Below are 17,776 nucleotides of genomic sequence, written 5' to 3'. Positions count from 1 at the left end.
ACATCGACTCACTGGCCTTGGAACGCCTCAAAGTGTGGAGCTCTCTGGTGGAGCTGTTGCCCCCTGCGACCCGACTACGGATAAGCGGTTGAAGATGGATGGAAGTTGAAATCAGGAGATGTGAGGACTGCAGCGTAGTGTGTATTCAGGCAGCTCTCTCTCTCTCTCTCATCTCATTAATGGTGTGTACATTTGACGTGTGGCTGGTGACTGGGCTGTGTGTTTAAACACATGCTCCCAGGAACACACACACACACACACACACGCACACACACGAAGCCAAACAAACACAATACACTCACTGCAGTGGCAGAGGAAAAGTAGCCAAGTATCATTTACTCAAGTATTGTAGTTAAGTACAATTGCATTAACTAAAGCCGTCACATAATTATAGAGGAGGGGTAAAAGTACAATATTTCCCTCTGAGACGTAGTGGAGAGTAGAAGTACATCTATTATAAAATATGAAATATCAAAACATTTAGGTAAATAATATACCGTACCTCAAATTGTACTGTACTTGAATAAATGTAGTTAATCCATTTATACCTGACAGAGGACCTGATTATACAAATGTCATCTAAATCCTGACAGTTTTCTGAAAAAACTATGTTTCTAATAATATGTCAGATTTTCCATGTCAAAGACCCTCCAGAATTATGTGTATTTGGTCCGCAGACCCCCAGGGAACCCCAGAAGCAAGCATACGAGTTAAATACGTTTGCTGTGAAAAAGTATATATATTCAAAAATTTGCACACATTTTCAAGATCTTTCAGAAAATAGCAAGATCTACAAGCTCGTATACAAGCTTGTGTAGAATAAAGATAAAGTTTTGAATGGTGGCTCAAAGTGGTTAAAGCTATAAGGTGACACAGACAGGTCTAAATGGGTTAATAGTCAAACCAACACAACAGAATAAAGACGGGCCCGAACCAAAACAAACAAAGCTTCCACACTGTGATACGGTTAGGTTGGAGGTGGCTTTACCGTTTAACCACAGTGCTATAACTACACAACTGAAGCTATACTGAACCATTTGTGATTCCATTCTCCATTTCATTTTTCAACGTCAAGTTTGAGTTCGGTTTACGACCGTTAATTAATAACAGTGTCCACAACAATAGATATACTGTCAATATTAGGTTTCGCTCCTATATGCCACCAAAATGTGGAACGCCCTACCAACAGTGAATCCCTCGACTCCTTCAAAACCGCTCTCAAAGGGCACCTACGGACGGCTGCAATTCGAAACTGGCTCCTGTAAAATCTGAATCCCCCCCTCTTTTCCCTTTTTAGCTCCTTTATGATGAATTCCTGTTCTGTTCTTTGTCTATATAGAAGTGTCTATTTGTACGTCCCCGTGTGATGAAACATTTTTCAATAGCTAAAGCATAACATAATGCCAACACCGAAATGGGTTCCCACCCAAAAATGGGTTAAACTCCATGCAGTCTAAAGAAGAAACCGTCAGTACCGGGTCGGTCCGTAAGATACAGTACCAGCAGATACAGGAGAAGTGTCTATACTTCAAACAAAAAACAAAAGTACACTCTGGCTTTTTGCAATTCCAAGAATGTAATCTCTGTTATATATATATGCCAGCTGAACCATATGCACTGATGATGTGTGTGTGTGTGTGTGTGTGTGTGTGTGTGTGTGTGTGTGTGTGTGTGTGTGTGTGTGTGTGTGTGTGTGTGTGTGTGTGTGTGTGTGTGTGTGTGTGTGTGTGTGTGTGTGTGCTGCTGGCAAAGATGGAAGCCTTGCTTCCAATCTAGTGAAAGAAAGACATGAAACAATGTATGTGCTGGCAAATATAAGACAGACAGACAGAGTATATTTCAATAATAGCCAAACCTAGCCAACAAAAAAAAAAACTTTAGACTCTCGTAGATTTATCGATTGTGACATGAAATGTCAGAATGGATAAACACATCTCTGCTGTACGCGAGTCTAAATTCTAGGCTAACCCAAAACCAAACCATTTTTCTGTTTTTGTAATGGTCCTAAGACTGTACAACTACCAGACCATGAGCCATTGACTACTGTACAGTAGTAGCCGCATACCACCTGAACAGCGGTTTTGCCAATGTGAGACTGGTATACAAAACGAACAGCACATACTGGTGTGTCCTCCGACCTCACACAAGATATCAGAGAGAAATATGGACATGAGGGTATTTATTTGAGCTCACTCTTTGTGGGCACTAACAGAGAGACTTTGCATAATATCAATATGCTACATGCCTGCCTGTCACTTGTGGAGCAATAGAAAGCTCCTGTTGTAAAGGGTTTCTGTATTGTGTATTGTATATTTTAATGTATTGTACCTTTTTAAAGTTTTTGATTCATGGGTTTTTTATTATTGTTTGGACCCAATGTTTTATACATTTGTGTCAATAAAGTAACTAACTAACTATAGTGTCTGGAATAAGTCTGCTGTCTGTCTGACACAACAATGACACAACATCATATCATGTCTGTCTGTCTGTCTGTCTGTCTGACTGACACGATGGTCATTGCAACAGCCTAGTATAGCTGACAAAACGCTTCTCCTTTCTTTCACACAAACACAATCAATAATAGCAGCCACAATAAATAATAGTATTATGTCATGTCGTGTCAAATCCGATTGGCATGACGATCTGAGAATGTGTGTACAAAATGTAACCAATTAATGGACGCGTGTGAAGAAAGGGCCCATTTGCTTAACATGTTGTAACACTTCCCACATGTCAGACTTACACATTATTCTTCATAAACTACTATACAATTTGCAACAGTCGGCTGAACAAGGAAATCGCAACACACACATACACACAGCACACACACACACACACCACACCCCGCACACAAGAATGCAGAGCCGGAGGCTGCATATTTCAGTTTGACCGCTACGAACTCGAACTGTTACACACAACATTGTCATTAAATGAAAAGCTATTTGTAAATTGTAACTGCTTAAGACAAGTGACGGTTTTATTGTAATAGTTAGTTGTACTCTCAACACTTCAGAGGGAAGGGGGGGGGGGGGGGCTCAACTATGTAATGTAGAATATACTGTTGTTATAATAATAATAATAATAATAATAATAAACAATGCAATGAGGGAAGAGAAATATGGGTGCGACGTTGCAAAAAATAATAGTATTCCGATTTTTGGTTTTATGTTTTTTTCTGTTAAAAAAAAAAGCTTACTTTCCGTGAAAATGTATTCAAATAATTAAAAACAGAATACCATAAAACATATCTTGCAGTCAGTGTACTGTGAGGGAAGAGAAATATGCTTGCGAACTGGCGACGTTGCACAAAATAATAATAGCTGAATAGCATATATAGGCTACAATTCTTATGAGTTATGTGTGAATATATATCGAACGTTTTGGGTGTTTAAGCTTATATAGTGTACAACTACTAAACTTTGAGGGACGCCGCGGTGAAAAGTTGTGTCAAACAAAACGGTGGAGGAGAAAGAATAAAAGTTTTTTTCCCTCTCCTCCGAGTCTCCAAACAGTATGAGCAACATTTCAAACCATTTCAACACAGTAGTTTTTAATAGTCGCCCAACAACAAGACACAGCGTTTCAAAACATTATACATTCAACCCACGACGACTTCGGCGGCTCGGTTGAATGTATTTAAACAAAACCAATTCAAACCGGTTTTAATAAAACAGTGTTAAAAGTTTACTTCCATTCCATTATAGTATAGCTAAAAAACTTCTCTTCCAAGAAGAAGAACGCCAAACGTCAGTGAGTGAGTCAGTTCAGTTCGAGTCGGAAGGAAGGAAGTTAAGTATAAAGTGCTGAAAACAGAAACTCTCTCTCTCTCTCTCTCTCTCTCACTCACACACACACACACACACACAGAGAAACAAAGCTTTTTAGTTATTCGACTCACCTTCTGTAGTGGTCTGTGTTTCCGTGGCGTGTGTATTAAATATATATATATAGACTAGTATTGTAATGTTTTATTGTAACGTGGACGCTTTTCCTCTCCTATCCAGAGATGTTCTTCAGGCTGAAGGGCAGTGTGGAGTTTGGAGTTCCTTTTCTTTTTTTTTCTTCTACTTCTTCCTTCCTCTGTGTGTGTGAGTGTGTGTTGGGTTCAAACTCCACCCTCTCTCTCTCTCTCTCTCTCTCTCTCTCTCTCTCTCTCTCTCTCTCTCTCTCTCTCTCTCTCTCTCTCTCTCCAAGCGCCTTGACGCGCACAGTAATAGATAAAGAAAACGTGCACGCGCAGTGGAATAAAGTATATAGGCCTATGATGATAGATGGATATTTTTGATATTATCGTATCTTATAGCTATGTGTCGTTGTTGTCATTGTCATGAGGATGGTATTTGGTCCCACCCACACACACACACAAACAAAAAAAAACATGGAAAAGTTTGCCAATAAATCTCCTTTGAATTGAATTGAATTGGATTGGATTGGATTGGATTGGATTGGATTGGATTGGATTGGATTGAATGGAATGGAATGGAATGGAATGGAATGGAATTGAATTGAATTGAATTGAATTGAATTGGATTGGATTGGATTGAATTGAATTGGATTGGATTGAATTGAATTGAATTGAATTGAATTGAATTGAATTGAATTGAATTGCATTGAATATCATCTGAGGAGTAGATATTATTCTCAAAGTCCTGGGGTCCTTGAGGGAGTTCCAGGGGTCCCCTACCCAGCTAAATTATAGTTTGGAACCAAATGATCCCTTTATGGGGTCTATAGTATAACGGGTCCATTTGGTTCCATTTGCACACTCTCAGAGAGTTAAATTAACATTGATTTTACAATAGAAATTGGGGTCCCAGAGATATAAATGTCATTAAATGGGGGACCACCGTAGACTAATGCATGTCAAACTGGGGGGTCCTTGAAATTAAACGGGTTGAGAATCAGAGCCGTAGGCCTAATAATCTTCTCATGGGGGGTCCCTGGCATCTCTTTTCAAATGGGGGTCCGCTGGCTAATTAGGGGGACAATTTGGGGGTTCTTGACATGAAAACGTTTGGGAACAGATGCCATAATGCCCTGTGTTTACCTTGAGTACATACAAAAGTATTGGTAGTATGAGAAATATTGTTTAATATGTGTTTAATTGCGTTTAATTGTGTGAGTGTGTGTGTGTGTGTGTGTGTGTGTGTGTGTGTGTGTGTGTGTGTGTGTGTGTGTGTGTGTGTGTGTGTGTGTGTGTGTGTGTGTGTGTGTGTGTGTATGTGAGTGTGAAAGAGAGAGAGAGAGAAAGAGACACTGAAGAAAAGTTACACAAACTCATCCTCGAACGTCCCTCCTCTTTGTGTCTGTCTATACCAGGTAGACTCTGCCTCCTTGTGGCTGGGCGAGATGTTGCACCTTCATGTTACAAGAGCATCATGAAGGCAGGAATCTATTTTCTTGTCAACCAGTCCGGCTGAGACTGTAACCATCAATCTACCATTCTACCACACACCGGCCCCTTTTGGTTCAATCTACCACACACACACCGGCCCCTTTTGGTTCAATCTACCACACACCGGCCCCTTTTGGTTCAATCTACCACACACCGGCCCCTTTTGGTTCAATCTACCACACACCGGCCCCTTTTGGTTCAATCTACCACACACCGGCCCCTTTTGGTTCAATCTACCACACACCGGCCCCTTTTGGTTCAATCTACCACACACCGGCCCCTTTTGGTTCAATCTACCACACACCGTCCCCTTTTGGTTCAATCTACCACACACCGGCCCCTTTTGGTTCAATCTACCACACACCGGCCCCTTTTGGTTCAATCTACCACACACCGGCCCCATTACCACCGGTTCAATCTAACACACACACACCGGCCCCTTTTGGTTCAATCTACCACACACACACCGGCCCCATTACCACCGGTTCAATCTACCCCACACCGGCCCATTTTGGTTCAATCTACCACACACCGGCCCCTTTTGGTTCAATCTACCACACACCGGCCCCATTACCACCGGTTCAATCTACCACACACACACCGGCCCCTTTACCACCGGTTCAATCTACCACACACACACCGGCCACTTTACCACCGGTTGGTTCCCAATGGGAACCGGTTCGGTTCTGTTTGGTTTTAGTCCATGAGCCAGATCGAGCTTCAAAATTGGAACGTTAATTATGAATTGAGTCAGTGGGCAAAATCATACTTATATTATAATATTATTATACTTTTATCACCATGAAACTTCCCCCAATTGATTACTTACATGAAGACTGAAGACAATGATTTATTGTATTACAAATTTTACATTTTAAAATATGCAAAAGAATCGAAAATATGGAAAAGCTATACTACTGTGGACGGGTTATCATGTATTAATTTACTTGTATTGATCCTATAAACAATTTAATATAGGTCTAGCTTTTCCTAATTTCAAATTTTGGAGCTCTGGCTCATGGACTAAGAACCAAAAAGAACTGAACCGGTTCCCAATTGGGAACCAACCGGTGAAAAGGGGGGTCTCAGTGACCAGTGAACACCAGCCTCTTCAAACACCGTATGAGACTTGTTCCTTTGCACACATTGAAGAAAAAGTGGACCAGATACTATACTTGCTTGCAGTGTATGTTTACATGTTGATCTGAATGAGCTTTCCTTTATTCCCTGATATCTACACCCACACTTTCTGATATGAACAATAACGCCATCACACGACTAGCACTCTCGATATCAAATGACACTGACCATCCTCTGTATCGTTTCTTTAACCTCGTGCCATCTGGACAAAGATACAGAACCTTGCCCTGGAAAAAGGTCCGTTTTAGTAGGAGTTTTGTCCCCTCAGCCATCGCGGCATTAAACAAACTGCCCCGCTGTACACAGTGGGGACCTCATGTTTTTTTTTGTACTGTTTTGGTGTCATGTGCTCTGTGTTGTTTTTGATGTGGGTGTTGAACTGTTGAACGCAGATTGTGAAGACAAATATCCTTCGGGACAATAAAGATTATTATAAAGATTATTATTATGACATTTTGAAATGTGATTGTTTAAATGCAGGGAATGGAGGATCCAACTCTTGCTGTCCACACTGCCAGTGAGATGGACGTGACCATCTATCTCTGGAGTGATTCTTCCAACGTGTTGAGTGTCCTCTCCTCTCTCTCTGTGAACAGGATCTGGAGTGATTCTTCCAACGTGTTGAGTGTCCTCTCCTCTCTCTCTGTGAACAGGATCTGGAGTGATTCTTCCAACGTGTTGAGTGTCCTCTCCTCTCTCTCTGTGAACAGGATCTGGAGTGATTCTTCCAACGTGTTGAGTGTCCTCTCCTCTCTCTCTCTCTCTCTCTCTCTCTGTGAACAGGATCTGGCCGGCCATCGATCACGGCCACTACTGATGTTACAACAAGACCATCCGAGTCCTTCGACAAAGACATTTATTCAGCTGTACTGAACTATGGATCATGTATACCTTAAGAAGATGCAAATGTTTCAGCCAGAACTCAAGTAAACAAGTTTACAACATATGTACAGTACCGGTATATTATATTTGTATTTATTGTGACTGACAAAACAGTGCAGCAGCCAGCCAAATGAACACAGCTGTCACATAGAATGACACACGCACACACACACACACACACACACACACACACACACACACACGCACACACACACTGGAAAATATAAGATTTTTGTTGAAATTTCAATAACAACAGCAATGCGTTGACACGAAAAATAACTTGAGTGTTGTTGCTTGTTAAGCGTGCACTCTTGAATAATTATAGTATTTTTAAAGCAAGTACTCTAGTACAACTTTGATAACTATATTGATAACTCATCCTTGAAAGCCTGGTACCGATGCTAACTCATCCTCGACTCAAGTATAGCCTACTAGGTTAAGAACATTTTGTCCACCACTGCCAATAACCAAGAGGCCAAATGGGGTTCAATGTAAGTTAGTAACTCTCAGAGCAAGATGATTGCGAACGCAGTGATTGCGAACGCAGTGATTGCGAACGCAGTGAGCACTAACTATGAGACCTAGCAGATCATGTCTGTCTGTCTGTCTGTCTGTCTGTCTGTCTGTCCCGATGTTACGTCACCATGACTCAGCCATAACCATATAAGGAGTCCCCAAAGCAGCTATACGTCCAAAACCCAAATATGTACGAGCTGCGTTCGCTTCCCGCGTTTGCGCGTCTTACTTGTCTATTGAAAGCATGAAAGTAAATGTATTGTGAACATTATGGTACAGTATACCGTACAGTAAAAGTGCGAGTGGCTTGAAAGGGCTTCTCCTCGTTCCCCCCCACTGCCCATCGATGTCGGCATTGTTAGCACCGCCATGTTCTGCCTGAATCTGGCTTCCAGGCCAAACACCATCACCTTGAATCTGGCTTCCAGGCCAAACACCATCACCTTGAATCTGGCTTCCAGGCCAAACACCATCACCTTGAATCTGGCTTCCAGGCCAAACACCATCACCTTGAATCTGGCTTCCAGGCCAAACACCATCACCTTGAATCTGGCTTCCAGGCCAAACACCATCACCTTGAATCTGGCTTCCAGGCCAAACACCATCACCTTGAATCTGGCTTCCAGGCCAAACACCATCACCTTGAATCTGGCTTCCAGGCCAAACACCATCACCTTGAATCTGGCTTCCAGGCCAAACACCATCACCTTGAATCTGGCTTCCAGGCCAAACACCATCACCTTGAATCTGGCTTCCAGGCCAAACACCATCACCTTGAATCTGGCTTCCAGGCCAAACACCATCACCTTGAATCTGGCTTCCAGGCCAAACACCATCACCTTGAATCTGGCTTCCAGGCCAAACACCATCACCTTGAATCTGGCTTCCAGGCCAAACACCATCACCTTGAATCTGGCTTCCAGGCCAAACACCATCACCTTGAATCTGGCTTCCAGGCCAAACACCATCACCTTGAATCTGGCTTCCAGGCCAAACACCATCACCTTGAATCTGGCTTCCAGGCCAAACACCATCACCTTGAATCTGGCTTCCAGGCCAAACACCATCACCTTGAATCTGGCTTCCAGGCCAAACACCATCACCTTGAATCTGGCTTCCAGGCCAAACACCATCACCTTGAATCTGGCTTCCAGGCCAAACACCATCACCTTGAATCTGGCTTCCAGGCCAAACACCATCACCTTGAATCTGGTTCCAGGCCAAACACCATCACCTTGAATCTGGCTTCCAGGCCAAACACCATCACCTTGAATCTGGCTTCCAGGCCAAACACCATCACCTTGAATCTGGCTTCCAGGCCAAACACCATCACCTTGAATCTGGCTTCCAGGCCAAACACCATCACCTTGAATCTGGCTTCCAGGCCAAACACCATCACCTTGAATCTGGCTTCCAGGCCAAACACCATCACCTTGAATCTGGCTTCCAGGCCAAACACCATCACCTTGAATCTGGCTTCCAGGCCAAACACCATCACCTTGAATCTGGCTTCCAGGCCAAACACCATCACCTTGAATCTGGCTTCCAGGCCAAACACCATCACCTTGAATCTGGCTTCCAGGCCAAACACCATCACCTTGAATCTGGCTTCCAGGCCAAACACCATCACCTTGAATCTGGCTTCCAGGCCAAACACCATCACCTTGAATCTGGCTTCCAGGCCAAACACCATCACCTTGAATCTGGCTTCCAGGCCAAACACCATCACCTTGAATCTGGCTTCCAGGCCAAACACCATCACCTTGAATCTGGCTTCCAGGCCAAACACCATCACCTTGAATCTGGCTTCCAGGCCAAACACCATCACCTTGAATCTGGCTTCCAGGCCAAACACCATCACCTTGAATCTGGCTTCCAGGCCAAACACCATCACCTTGAATCTGGCTTCCAGGCCAAACACCATCACCTTGAATCTGGCTTCCAGGCCAAACACCATCACCTTGAATCTGGCTTCCAGGCCAAACACCATCACCTTGAATCTGGCTTCCAGGCCAAACACCATCACCTTGGGGTAAATAAATAAGGTCAACTGTGAAGCTATAAGAAGGAAAAGGAGGTTAGCATAATTCACGTCTCCTGAGAAGAGCTCACACAAGAGGCGATTGATTACTACTACTAAAACAAACAAACAAACAAAGATTGACCTATATGCACATTTAATTACAATTAGTCCAGACAGAGTCTAGGACGGTTAAACTCTAGGTTATTTCATCACCCCCTAGAATAGGTATGCCGGGTTCAAGTGGTTCAATGTTATTTTCAATCTGGCATAATGGAAACGACTCAAAGTTTTTCCTTGTGACACATTATGTACCTCTGATTTACTCATTTACATATATACGAATATACCATAACTCGCCTCGGCCTTTGGTGTTGTCCATTTCTTCGAGGGCACAAAGGCCAAATGCCAAGGACAGGAAGGCCATGAAATAAAACTAGATTTTAGTCCATTGAAAGAATTACGTGCGTGTGCGTGTGCGTGCGTGCGTGTGTCCCCTCTCCTGCATGAGTGTCTATAGTACCAACCAGGCAGACTCTGCCTCCTTGTGGCAAGGAGAGATGTTGCACTTACAAGAGCATCATTCATTCAGGCAGAGAAAACAAATTGCAATAGTATTAATCGTTCAAGGTTTTCTAATGATCCTTATCCATCCAAATAACTTAAAAAATAGAGTATAATATAAATTGAGCAGTTGAGATGAATAACCATCTAAGTCCACTAATTATCCATACAAATGTATAAACGGATAAGGATTCAGGGCAGATTTTATTCTTTTCGGGGAGGTGTCAGAATAATTTGTGGTCAGCTCCCAGTACTACATTATCAGTCTGCGGTTGTGCTGGTCAGTACAACACTGTACAGTACAGTACAGGACAGTACAGTACAACAACAGTGAGCCCATAAAGCAAAGCAACAACCTAAAACAATTTAAAAAGAGGCTCAAACAGGAATTATTGCATAGATATAACCTGGAATGAGTGGGGAGCTGAGCTATGTTTATGTGTTGGACTAAAGTATAACATTGTCTGTCTGTTTTGTTGTCTGTTTTGTTTCCCTCTTTGTTTTGTTCTTCTCATTGTTTATGTTTTTCTCGTTTGTCTGTTTTGTTTTTTTTGTTTGTTTAATTTTCTATTCTTCTTCTATAAATGTCATCTGTTTGTTTTGTTTATATGTTGATTGTGATGCATATCCTCAACAGTATTTTGGAATACGTTGAGATAAGGATAGGCACTAATAAGCTTTAAGCTTCTGCCTGTATATGCCTTTTCCATCACCTAAAAAGTAAACTGTTTTTGTGTAATGTCTCCCTCTCTGAAAGATCGAAATAAACTATTCATTCATTCATTCATTCATACAACAGTATCAGACTGTGGTTGTACTGGTCACTGCAGTCAGTACAACAGTATCAGACTGTGGTTGTACCGGTCAGTACAACAGTATCAGACTGTGGTTGTACCGGTCAGTACAACAGTATCAGACTGTGGTTGTACTGGTCAGTACAACAGTATCAGACTGTGGTTGTACCGGTCAGTACAACAGTATCAGACTGTGGTTGTACTGGTCAGTACAACAGTATCAGACTGTGGTTGTACTGGTCAGTACAACAGTATCAGACTGTGGTTGTACTGGTCAGTACAACAGTATCAGACTGTGGTTGTACTGGTCAGTACAACAGTATCAGACTGTGGTTGTACTGGTCAGTACAACAGTATCAGACTGTGGTTGTACTGGTCAGTACAACAGTATCAGACTGTGGTTGTACTGGTCAGTACAACAGTATAGTGGTTGTACTGGTCAGTACAACAGTATAGTGGTTGTACTGTGGTCAGTAGGCCTACAACAGTATCAGACTGCGGTTGTAGCCTACTGGTCGTTTTTAGTAACTCAGTTTGAGAGACCTGAGGGTCGATTCACTTTGCAAGCTGAAGATCCGGTCTGCAACGGAAACGGTCCGCGTGCGTTGCATTCAAGTCTGCCCTGCAAATGACCGGACACAGTCAGGACCGGATCTAAAGCAAGCACTGACATGGAAAACACTACAGTTTATTTCTGTGTGGGAAAATGCCTGGCGATTCCGCGAAATAAACCCGAGATCTATCGGGTTTATAATTACAGGCCTTATTATTACAGTTAGTGTAAATTAATTAATCTCGAGCGAGGGGGGCGTGACGGAGAGTAAAATAGTAAGAGAGTGGCGACACTAGCGTTGACTCCCATTGTGACAATGGAATGCGGAAGTGCTTTATTCTATCTCAATGGGATAATAGTTCCAAATGTTTGGAACTATAATAGCCCATACATAGGCACCCGCGTTGCGGCGAGATCAAAGCGTACGTGTCTCGCTCTCGCCACTCTCTTAACTATTCCACTCGGGCGTAACGTGACGTGACGTGACGGTGGGACTAGCGTGCACCGTGCTGCTGGCTGCTGTGTCGTAACGCACTACGCACTAGTACGCAGAAGAAGAAGACGGAAAAACAACATTACCCAGGAGGAGGAGGGCAGGAGAGAGAGAGAGAGACACACGGAGAGGAGGAGGAACTGAGTGAATGGTGGTGCTGAAGATGGCGGATGGCGACAGTGGGAGCGAGCGCGGCGGTAGCAGCGGCGGCGGCGGAGGAGCTGGTGGCGGTGAAGCCGGCGGTGGAGGAGGCGGTGGAAGCGGAGGAGGGTTCCCTTACTTCCAGGGAGGAGGAGGAGGAGGAGGAGGCCGGGGCAGAGGCGGTGGAGGAGGAGGCCCGGGCGGCGGTGGCGACCACCGGGAGCAGCAGCAGCAGGAGACCCAAGAGCTGGCGTCCAAGCGCCTCGACATCCAGAACAAGCGCTTCTACCTGGACGTGAAGCAGAACAGCAAGGGCCGCTTCATCAAGATCGCCGAGGTGGGCGCCGGCGGCTCCAAGAGCCGGCTGACCCTCTCGCTGTCCGTGGCGGCCGAGTTCCGCGACTACCTCGGCGACTTCATCGAGCACTACGCCCAGCTGGGGCCCAGCAGCCCGGAGCAGATCGCCCAGGCGAGCCGCTCGACGGAGGACGGCGGCGGCCCCAAGCGGGCGCTGAAGAGCGAGTACCTGGTGCGGGAGAACCGCAAGTACTACCTCGACCTGAAGGAGAACCAGCGGGGGAGGTTCCTGCGGATCCGGCAGACCGTCAACCGCGGCCCGGGGTTCGGCGGCGGCATGTCCCACGGCGGGGGCCCCGGGCCCGGCGGCGGCATGCTGGCCGGCCAGACCATCGCCCTGCCGGCCCAGGGGCTCATCGAGTTCCGGGACGCCCTGGCCAAGCTCATCGACGACTACGGAGGCGACGACGAGGAGCTGCTGGCCGGCGGCGGGGGCCCGGGGACCGGCGGCGGAGGGGTGGGCTACGGCCCCGGAGAGCTGCCCGAGGGGACCTCCATCACCGTGGACTCCAAGCGCTTCTTCTTCGACGTGGGCTCCAACAAGTACGGCGTGTTCATGCGGGTGAGCGAGGTGAAGCCCAGCTACAGGAACTCTATCACCGTGCCGCTCAAAGCCTGGGGCAAGTTCGGCGGGGCGTTCAGCCGCTACGCCGAGGAGATGAAGGAGATCCAGGAGAGACACCACAGCAGGGAGAAGATGCGAGGAGACGAGTCTGAGGAGGGCGAGGAGGAGGAGGAGGACGTGGACGACGACTGACACTCGGTGACAAGTTGACGAAAACAACACAGTTATACAGAGATATAGTTCAGTTCAGTTGGATGACATCTGGGTCAAAATGACACGGATGACATGAATTAAAGTGCATGACGAATGGAGCTGTAATAGCCTAGCAAAGAAAGTATGGTGGCATAAAAAAAAAAAAGCAGGGAGCTATTGATGTATTATGCTGCAGATTTGTGTTGAGTTTTGGATCACGTGGGTTGTGTGTGAGTCTCAGAAAGTGAAGGTCGATAGGCTAAATAATGTAAAAAGACAAAATGCAAAATTGAGTTTTATTAAACAGAGAGAAAACTATAAAGAGATCCCACTTAAAACCAGCAAATTGGTTTTTATAATGATGAAAGAAAAACCATGACTTTTTTTTTTTTTTTTCATATAAAGAAATATATTATTAACATTGAAATATATATTAAAAAAAATAAGAGTCTAGATATTTCCGTGGCTCCATGTAAGGAGAGAGAGAGGGAGAGAGAGAGAGATCCAGCATCCATTGTCTTCCTGTTCTGTGGAGTGCAGCCAGGGCATTATCATCATGTGGGATGTTTGTAAAAGTTAGTCTAAAGTGTCCTGAGCGGAATGTATAGAATGCTGCCACCATCTCTCTCAGTGGAAGGACGGCATTTATATTATAATAATAAGATAAGACTGCACTGAGATCCATAACCCAATTGGCGGGGGTCCGGCCTCCTGCTGCCGCTTAATAACAGCAGGCATTAAAAAAAAAAAAAAAAAGTAAAACTTTATTCAAAAAAAAGAAAGTTACTGATTATTATTATTCTGTAAAAAAATGCCCGGACCATATATAATGTATAATGTCTGTCCTCCCTGACTATATACATTGGTTTGTTTTTGTGTTTTCCCAATTTTAACATCAGTAAAGAGGCTTTTTTGTTTTTGTTTTACTATGTTTAGAAATCTATATATTTTTTAAAAAACGTATCGCCCCCCCCCCCTCCCCTCATGTGTGCTGGTGTTGGCGGTTCTACATTCTATTAATAGCCACTCGAATGTTTAAGCAGTGTTTTCTCTCCAGCTCCGCAACGACCAGTTGTAGCCTAGGCGTCCCAGTAGAGAGAGTGAATGGGATTCCATTATATGCACCCCTATACCAGGGTCCACAACATGCCCACAACGGGACCCTTTTGTTTTTGTTTTTCAAAAGAGAAATATATTGAGATATTATACTTATAAATAAAAAGAGAAAAACCAGCAACAACCTATTTTGAAATATTTAGAAAGGAAAATGTATAATTAAAAAAAAAATGCAAAGAGCTGGGATGACCATTTCCAGGATTGTTTTGTTTCTCCTCCCTCCCCCCATAGTGAAAATGATAAAAGCTTTGGTGATTAAAAAGATTTAAATTCAATATTATATATTGTGACTTGACTGTAGTTTTTATATACCGTAGCCTATATTGCAGCCCTTGCCAGCATTCTTCAGTATTTATTTTTTGTTGTTGTACTGTACTAATCTTTCCAATACCCACAGAATATTCACTTAGTTCTAACACCGGATATCTCAAAGTACTTTAATCAGGGGGAAAAGAGATTGTGTCACCGTCCGCAATATTCTGTTCTTTAGTTATTGGCAGTTGAATATAGCTTGTTTTAACGCAAAACGCTGTCTGGGAAACTGTAAGCAGAGAAAATGTACAAGTCTTATATATTAGACATCGAGCTATAATAGCCAGGAGTCATCAATATGTCCGTACACGGACAAACGTGTCCGTGGCAACGTCTTGGTCTTGTCCGTGGCAAATGTTTGATTTGATTTTTAATACACCATTAGTAGTGTTTAGTTGCTGTGAGAGTTGGGTCTAGCCAACAAACACCAACTCGGGATTCCTGGATCGCTGCCCTTCACAATGTCCTATAATCCAACATCAGGTTATTGAGCTCTGCAGTGTTTTGTCAGCCGAGCTGTGGTCTACATAGGTGGTATACTTCTTTCCCTGGGTTTGGCTCCCATAGGGTCAATTTACTTGCCTCTATAGTTCTGGGTGACTGACGCAATGCCCTGCCAGCCTCATCCTTCTCTCTCTGACTTTGTCCGTGACCTGTGGTAGTATAGGTCCCCATGGCATAGAGGTCCACATTTCTGATGCGGTCCGTCCATGTGACACCTATAGTCAAGTGCCATTCGTAGCCTTGTGTAGACTGACTCCATCCAGGGCTTTTTCCATACACCATTATAATGTTCTTATTTTGATCATTAAGACCCAAATAGTGAATGTGTGACACGTATGACACTGATTTATTGTGACACTATACTATTAGCTAGCACTAGCACGTCTGAGAGGTCATTTTTTTTAAAGTTGATTATCTTTGAGCCCATGAAGCTTTCATAAGGATCCCCTTCCATGACCTGCACCATCATCCATCATCTCAGAAATGTTGAAACATTTTTTAAATATGAATTTAAGCAGGCTACTTCTGTCTGATTTTACGTTATCGGTCATGCTAGTACTAATACGGTACCCCCTTAACTCTGAGAGGTCAATGTTATGGATGGTCATTCAGATCTTTATTGTCGTTGCTTGCATGAAACGACACACAATTCAGTTTAGATCTTCACCACTGGCATACAGGGGGCTATGTCGTGTATTATTGCCCACTCATTTCTGTATGTCTGTGGTCAAAAATTGATTTTTGGCCAAAAAGAATGTCCACCGCAAGCCATCAATGACCCCTGATAATATTTTACCTCCTTTTTTTTCTCCATCACTAAATCTCTTCATTGAATCTCGGCTCCACCAACTGAGCTTGTAGATCTGGGGCCTGGGTTTCTTTTTCTCACAAAAGCAGACTTAAATAATGAAGGATTTAAGCCAAATAAGTCTGCTCCGTACAGCCTTATGTATTCCCTTCCACTGACGGTATAAATTATGATACTTTTACCTCGAATTTTGATGAATGTTTGTCCTCCTGACGGGTGAGATTTTATGCCATTGGGCCATATTGAATTATCATTTCTGATTGGCAGTCAATTTGTATTATTGTCAGATAAACTGCACACCATTTGATGCGTCACTGTTCTAAATCTAAAGCAATTGGCAAAAAATAGCTGTCCTAGAAGCCCACAATGTTGTACGGTGACACACAACAAGCATAACATTTGTAACTAATAACACCAGCTGTCTTTAACGTTGAACATAAAAACATTGAGCTCTCATTAAAGTAATGAGAGCTCCCCCCAGTTTACGTTTTGTGTGTAAAATACACCACTGTTAGTTACTGGTACTTCCTGGTGCATCTCCTTAATAATAATAATAATAGCTTTATTTAGTGCTTCACAGGCAGGATATACATCAAGTGCTTTACAGTTAGGTCATATAGGTTAAAACAAACACAATACAAGACAAGACAGTGGATGTGCATGACATCAGACATTGAGATAAAAATAGGCATGAGAAGGTCCAGCATTTAAGATATTTGTTAAGAGAAATATATATATAGAATAATAATAAAATACATGATGGGAGGCCTCAATAAAATGCTACGGCAGGGTGGAGGAGAAGGCTAATCTGAAGAGGTGTGTTTTTAGTTTTTGTTTGAATATGTTGGTGGAGTTGGCCTCTCTGATTTTGGTGCATAAAACGAGAATGCTGCCTCTCCTCTCCTCTCCTTCTTAGGATCATGTTTATTCCCAGGCCGATGAAGATGGTGACAACACAACGTTTATACCTTATAAAAAGTACTGACAACAACGTATTATTATTCAAGTTTTTTTTTTTAACATAAGACAGGACAGACAACAGATTACATGACAGATAACAGGACAAACCCACAACAACAACACCAGTACAGTAGGCCTACTCAACATTCATGTAACAAAAATATCTAAAAGTCTGAAATACAATGTAAAAAAATAAAAAACCCAAATTGTACATTAATGACATCAACAACTGACAACAACGTATAAAGAAAACTTGTCATTTAATTGTTGGAACGTGGCAGAACATCCAACTCTGGATTGGTTATGTTTTGTTGGAACGGTCGTTCTTTGTTGTTGTGACTTGTGACTGTTGGGACTTGAGATATCAGATCTCAAGTCCAGCAGTTAAGTCTCTGTCTATATAGTGAGCATAATGACCATGTGCTTGAAAACAGTTGTGCCCCCCCCCCCCCCACCCCCCCCAT

At 43.4% G+C, this 17,776-nt stretch overlaps 2 protein-coding genes across 2 annotated transcripts in view; one reads left to right on the top strand and one right to left on the bottom strand.

The window, feature by feature from the left end:
* tln1 (talin 1) overlaps positions 1–4,056 on the bottom strand; it is a 133,910-nt gene extending 129,854 nt beyond the window's left edge. The window contains exon 1 of the mRNA XM_080765859.1: positions 3,899–4,056. The gene's annotated coding sequence lies outside the window, so the exon portion shown is untranslated. The remainder of the gene's footprint in view (positions 1–3,898) is intronic.
* An 8,372-nt stretch (positions 4,057–12,428) lies between these two features.
* Positions 12,429–15,010, top strand: purbb (purine-rich element binding protein Bb). The gene has a single exon (XM_080766842.1). It carries the CDS (start codon positions 12,506–12,508, stop codon positions 13,610–13,612), a length of 1,107 nt encoding a protein of 368 aa, XP_080622968.1. The 5' UTR covers positions 12,429–12,505; the 3' UTR covers positions 13,613–15,010.
* Positions 15,011–17,776: the final 2,766 nt, after the last annotated feature.

The sequence above is a fragment of the Protomyctophum bolini genome, assembly GCF_963924005.1.
Source record: "Protomyctophum bolini genome assembly, chromosome: 6".
NCBI lineage: Eukaryota > Metazoa > Chordata > Actinopteri > Myctophiformes > Myctophidae > Protomyctophum > Protomyctophum bolini.
Note: the sequence above shows the minus strand (reverse complement) of the source record. Positions and strands in the feature narration are given on the sequence as shown.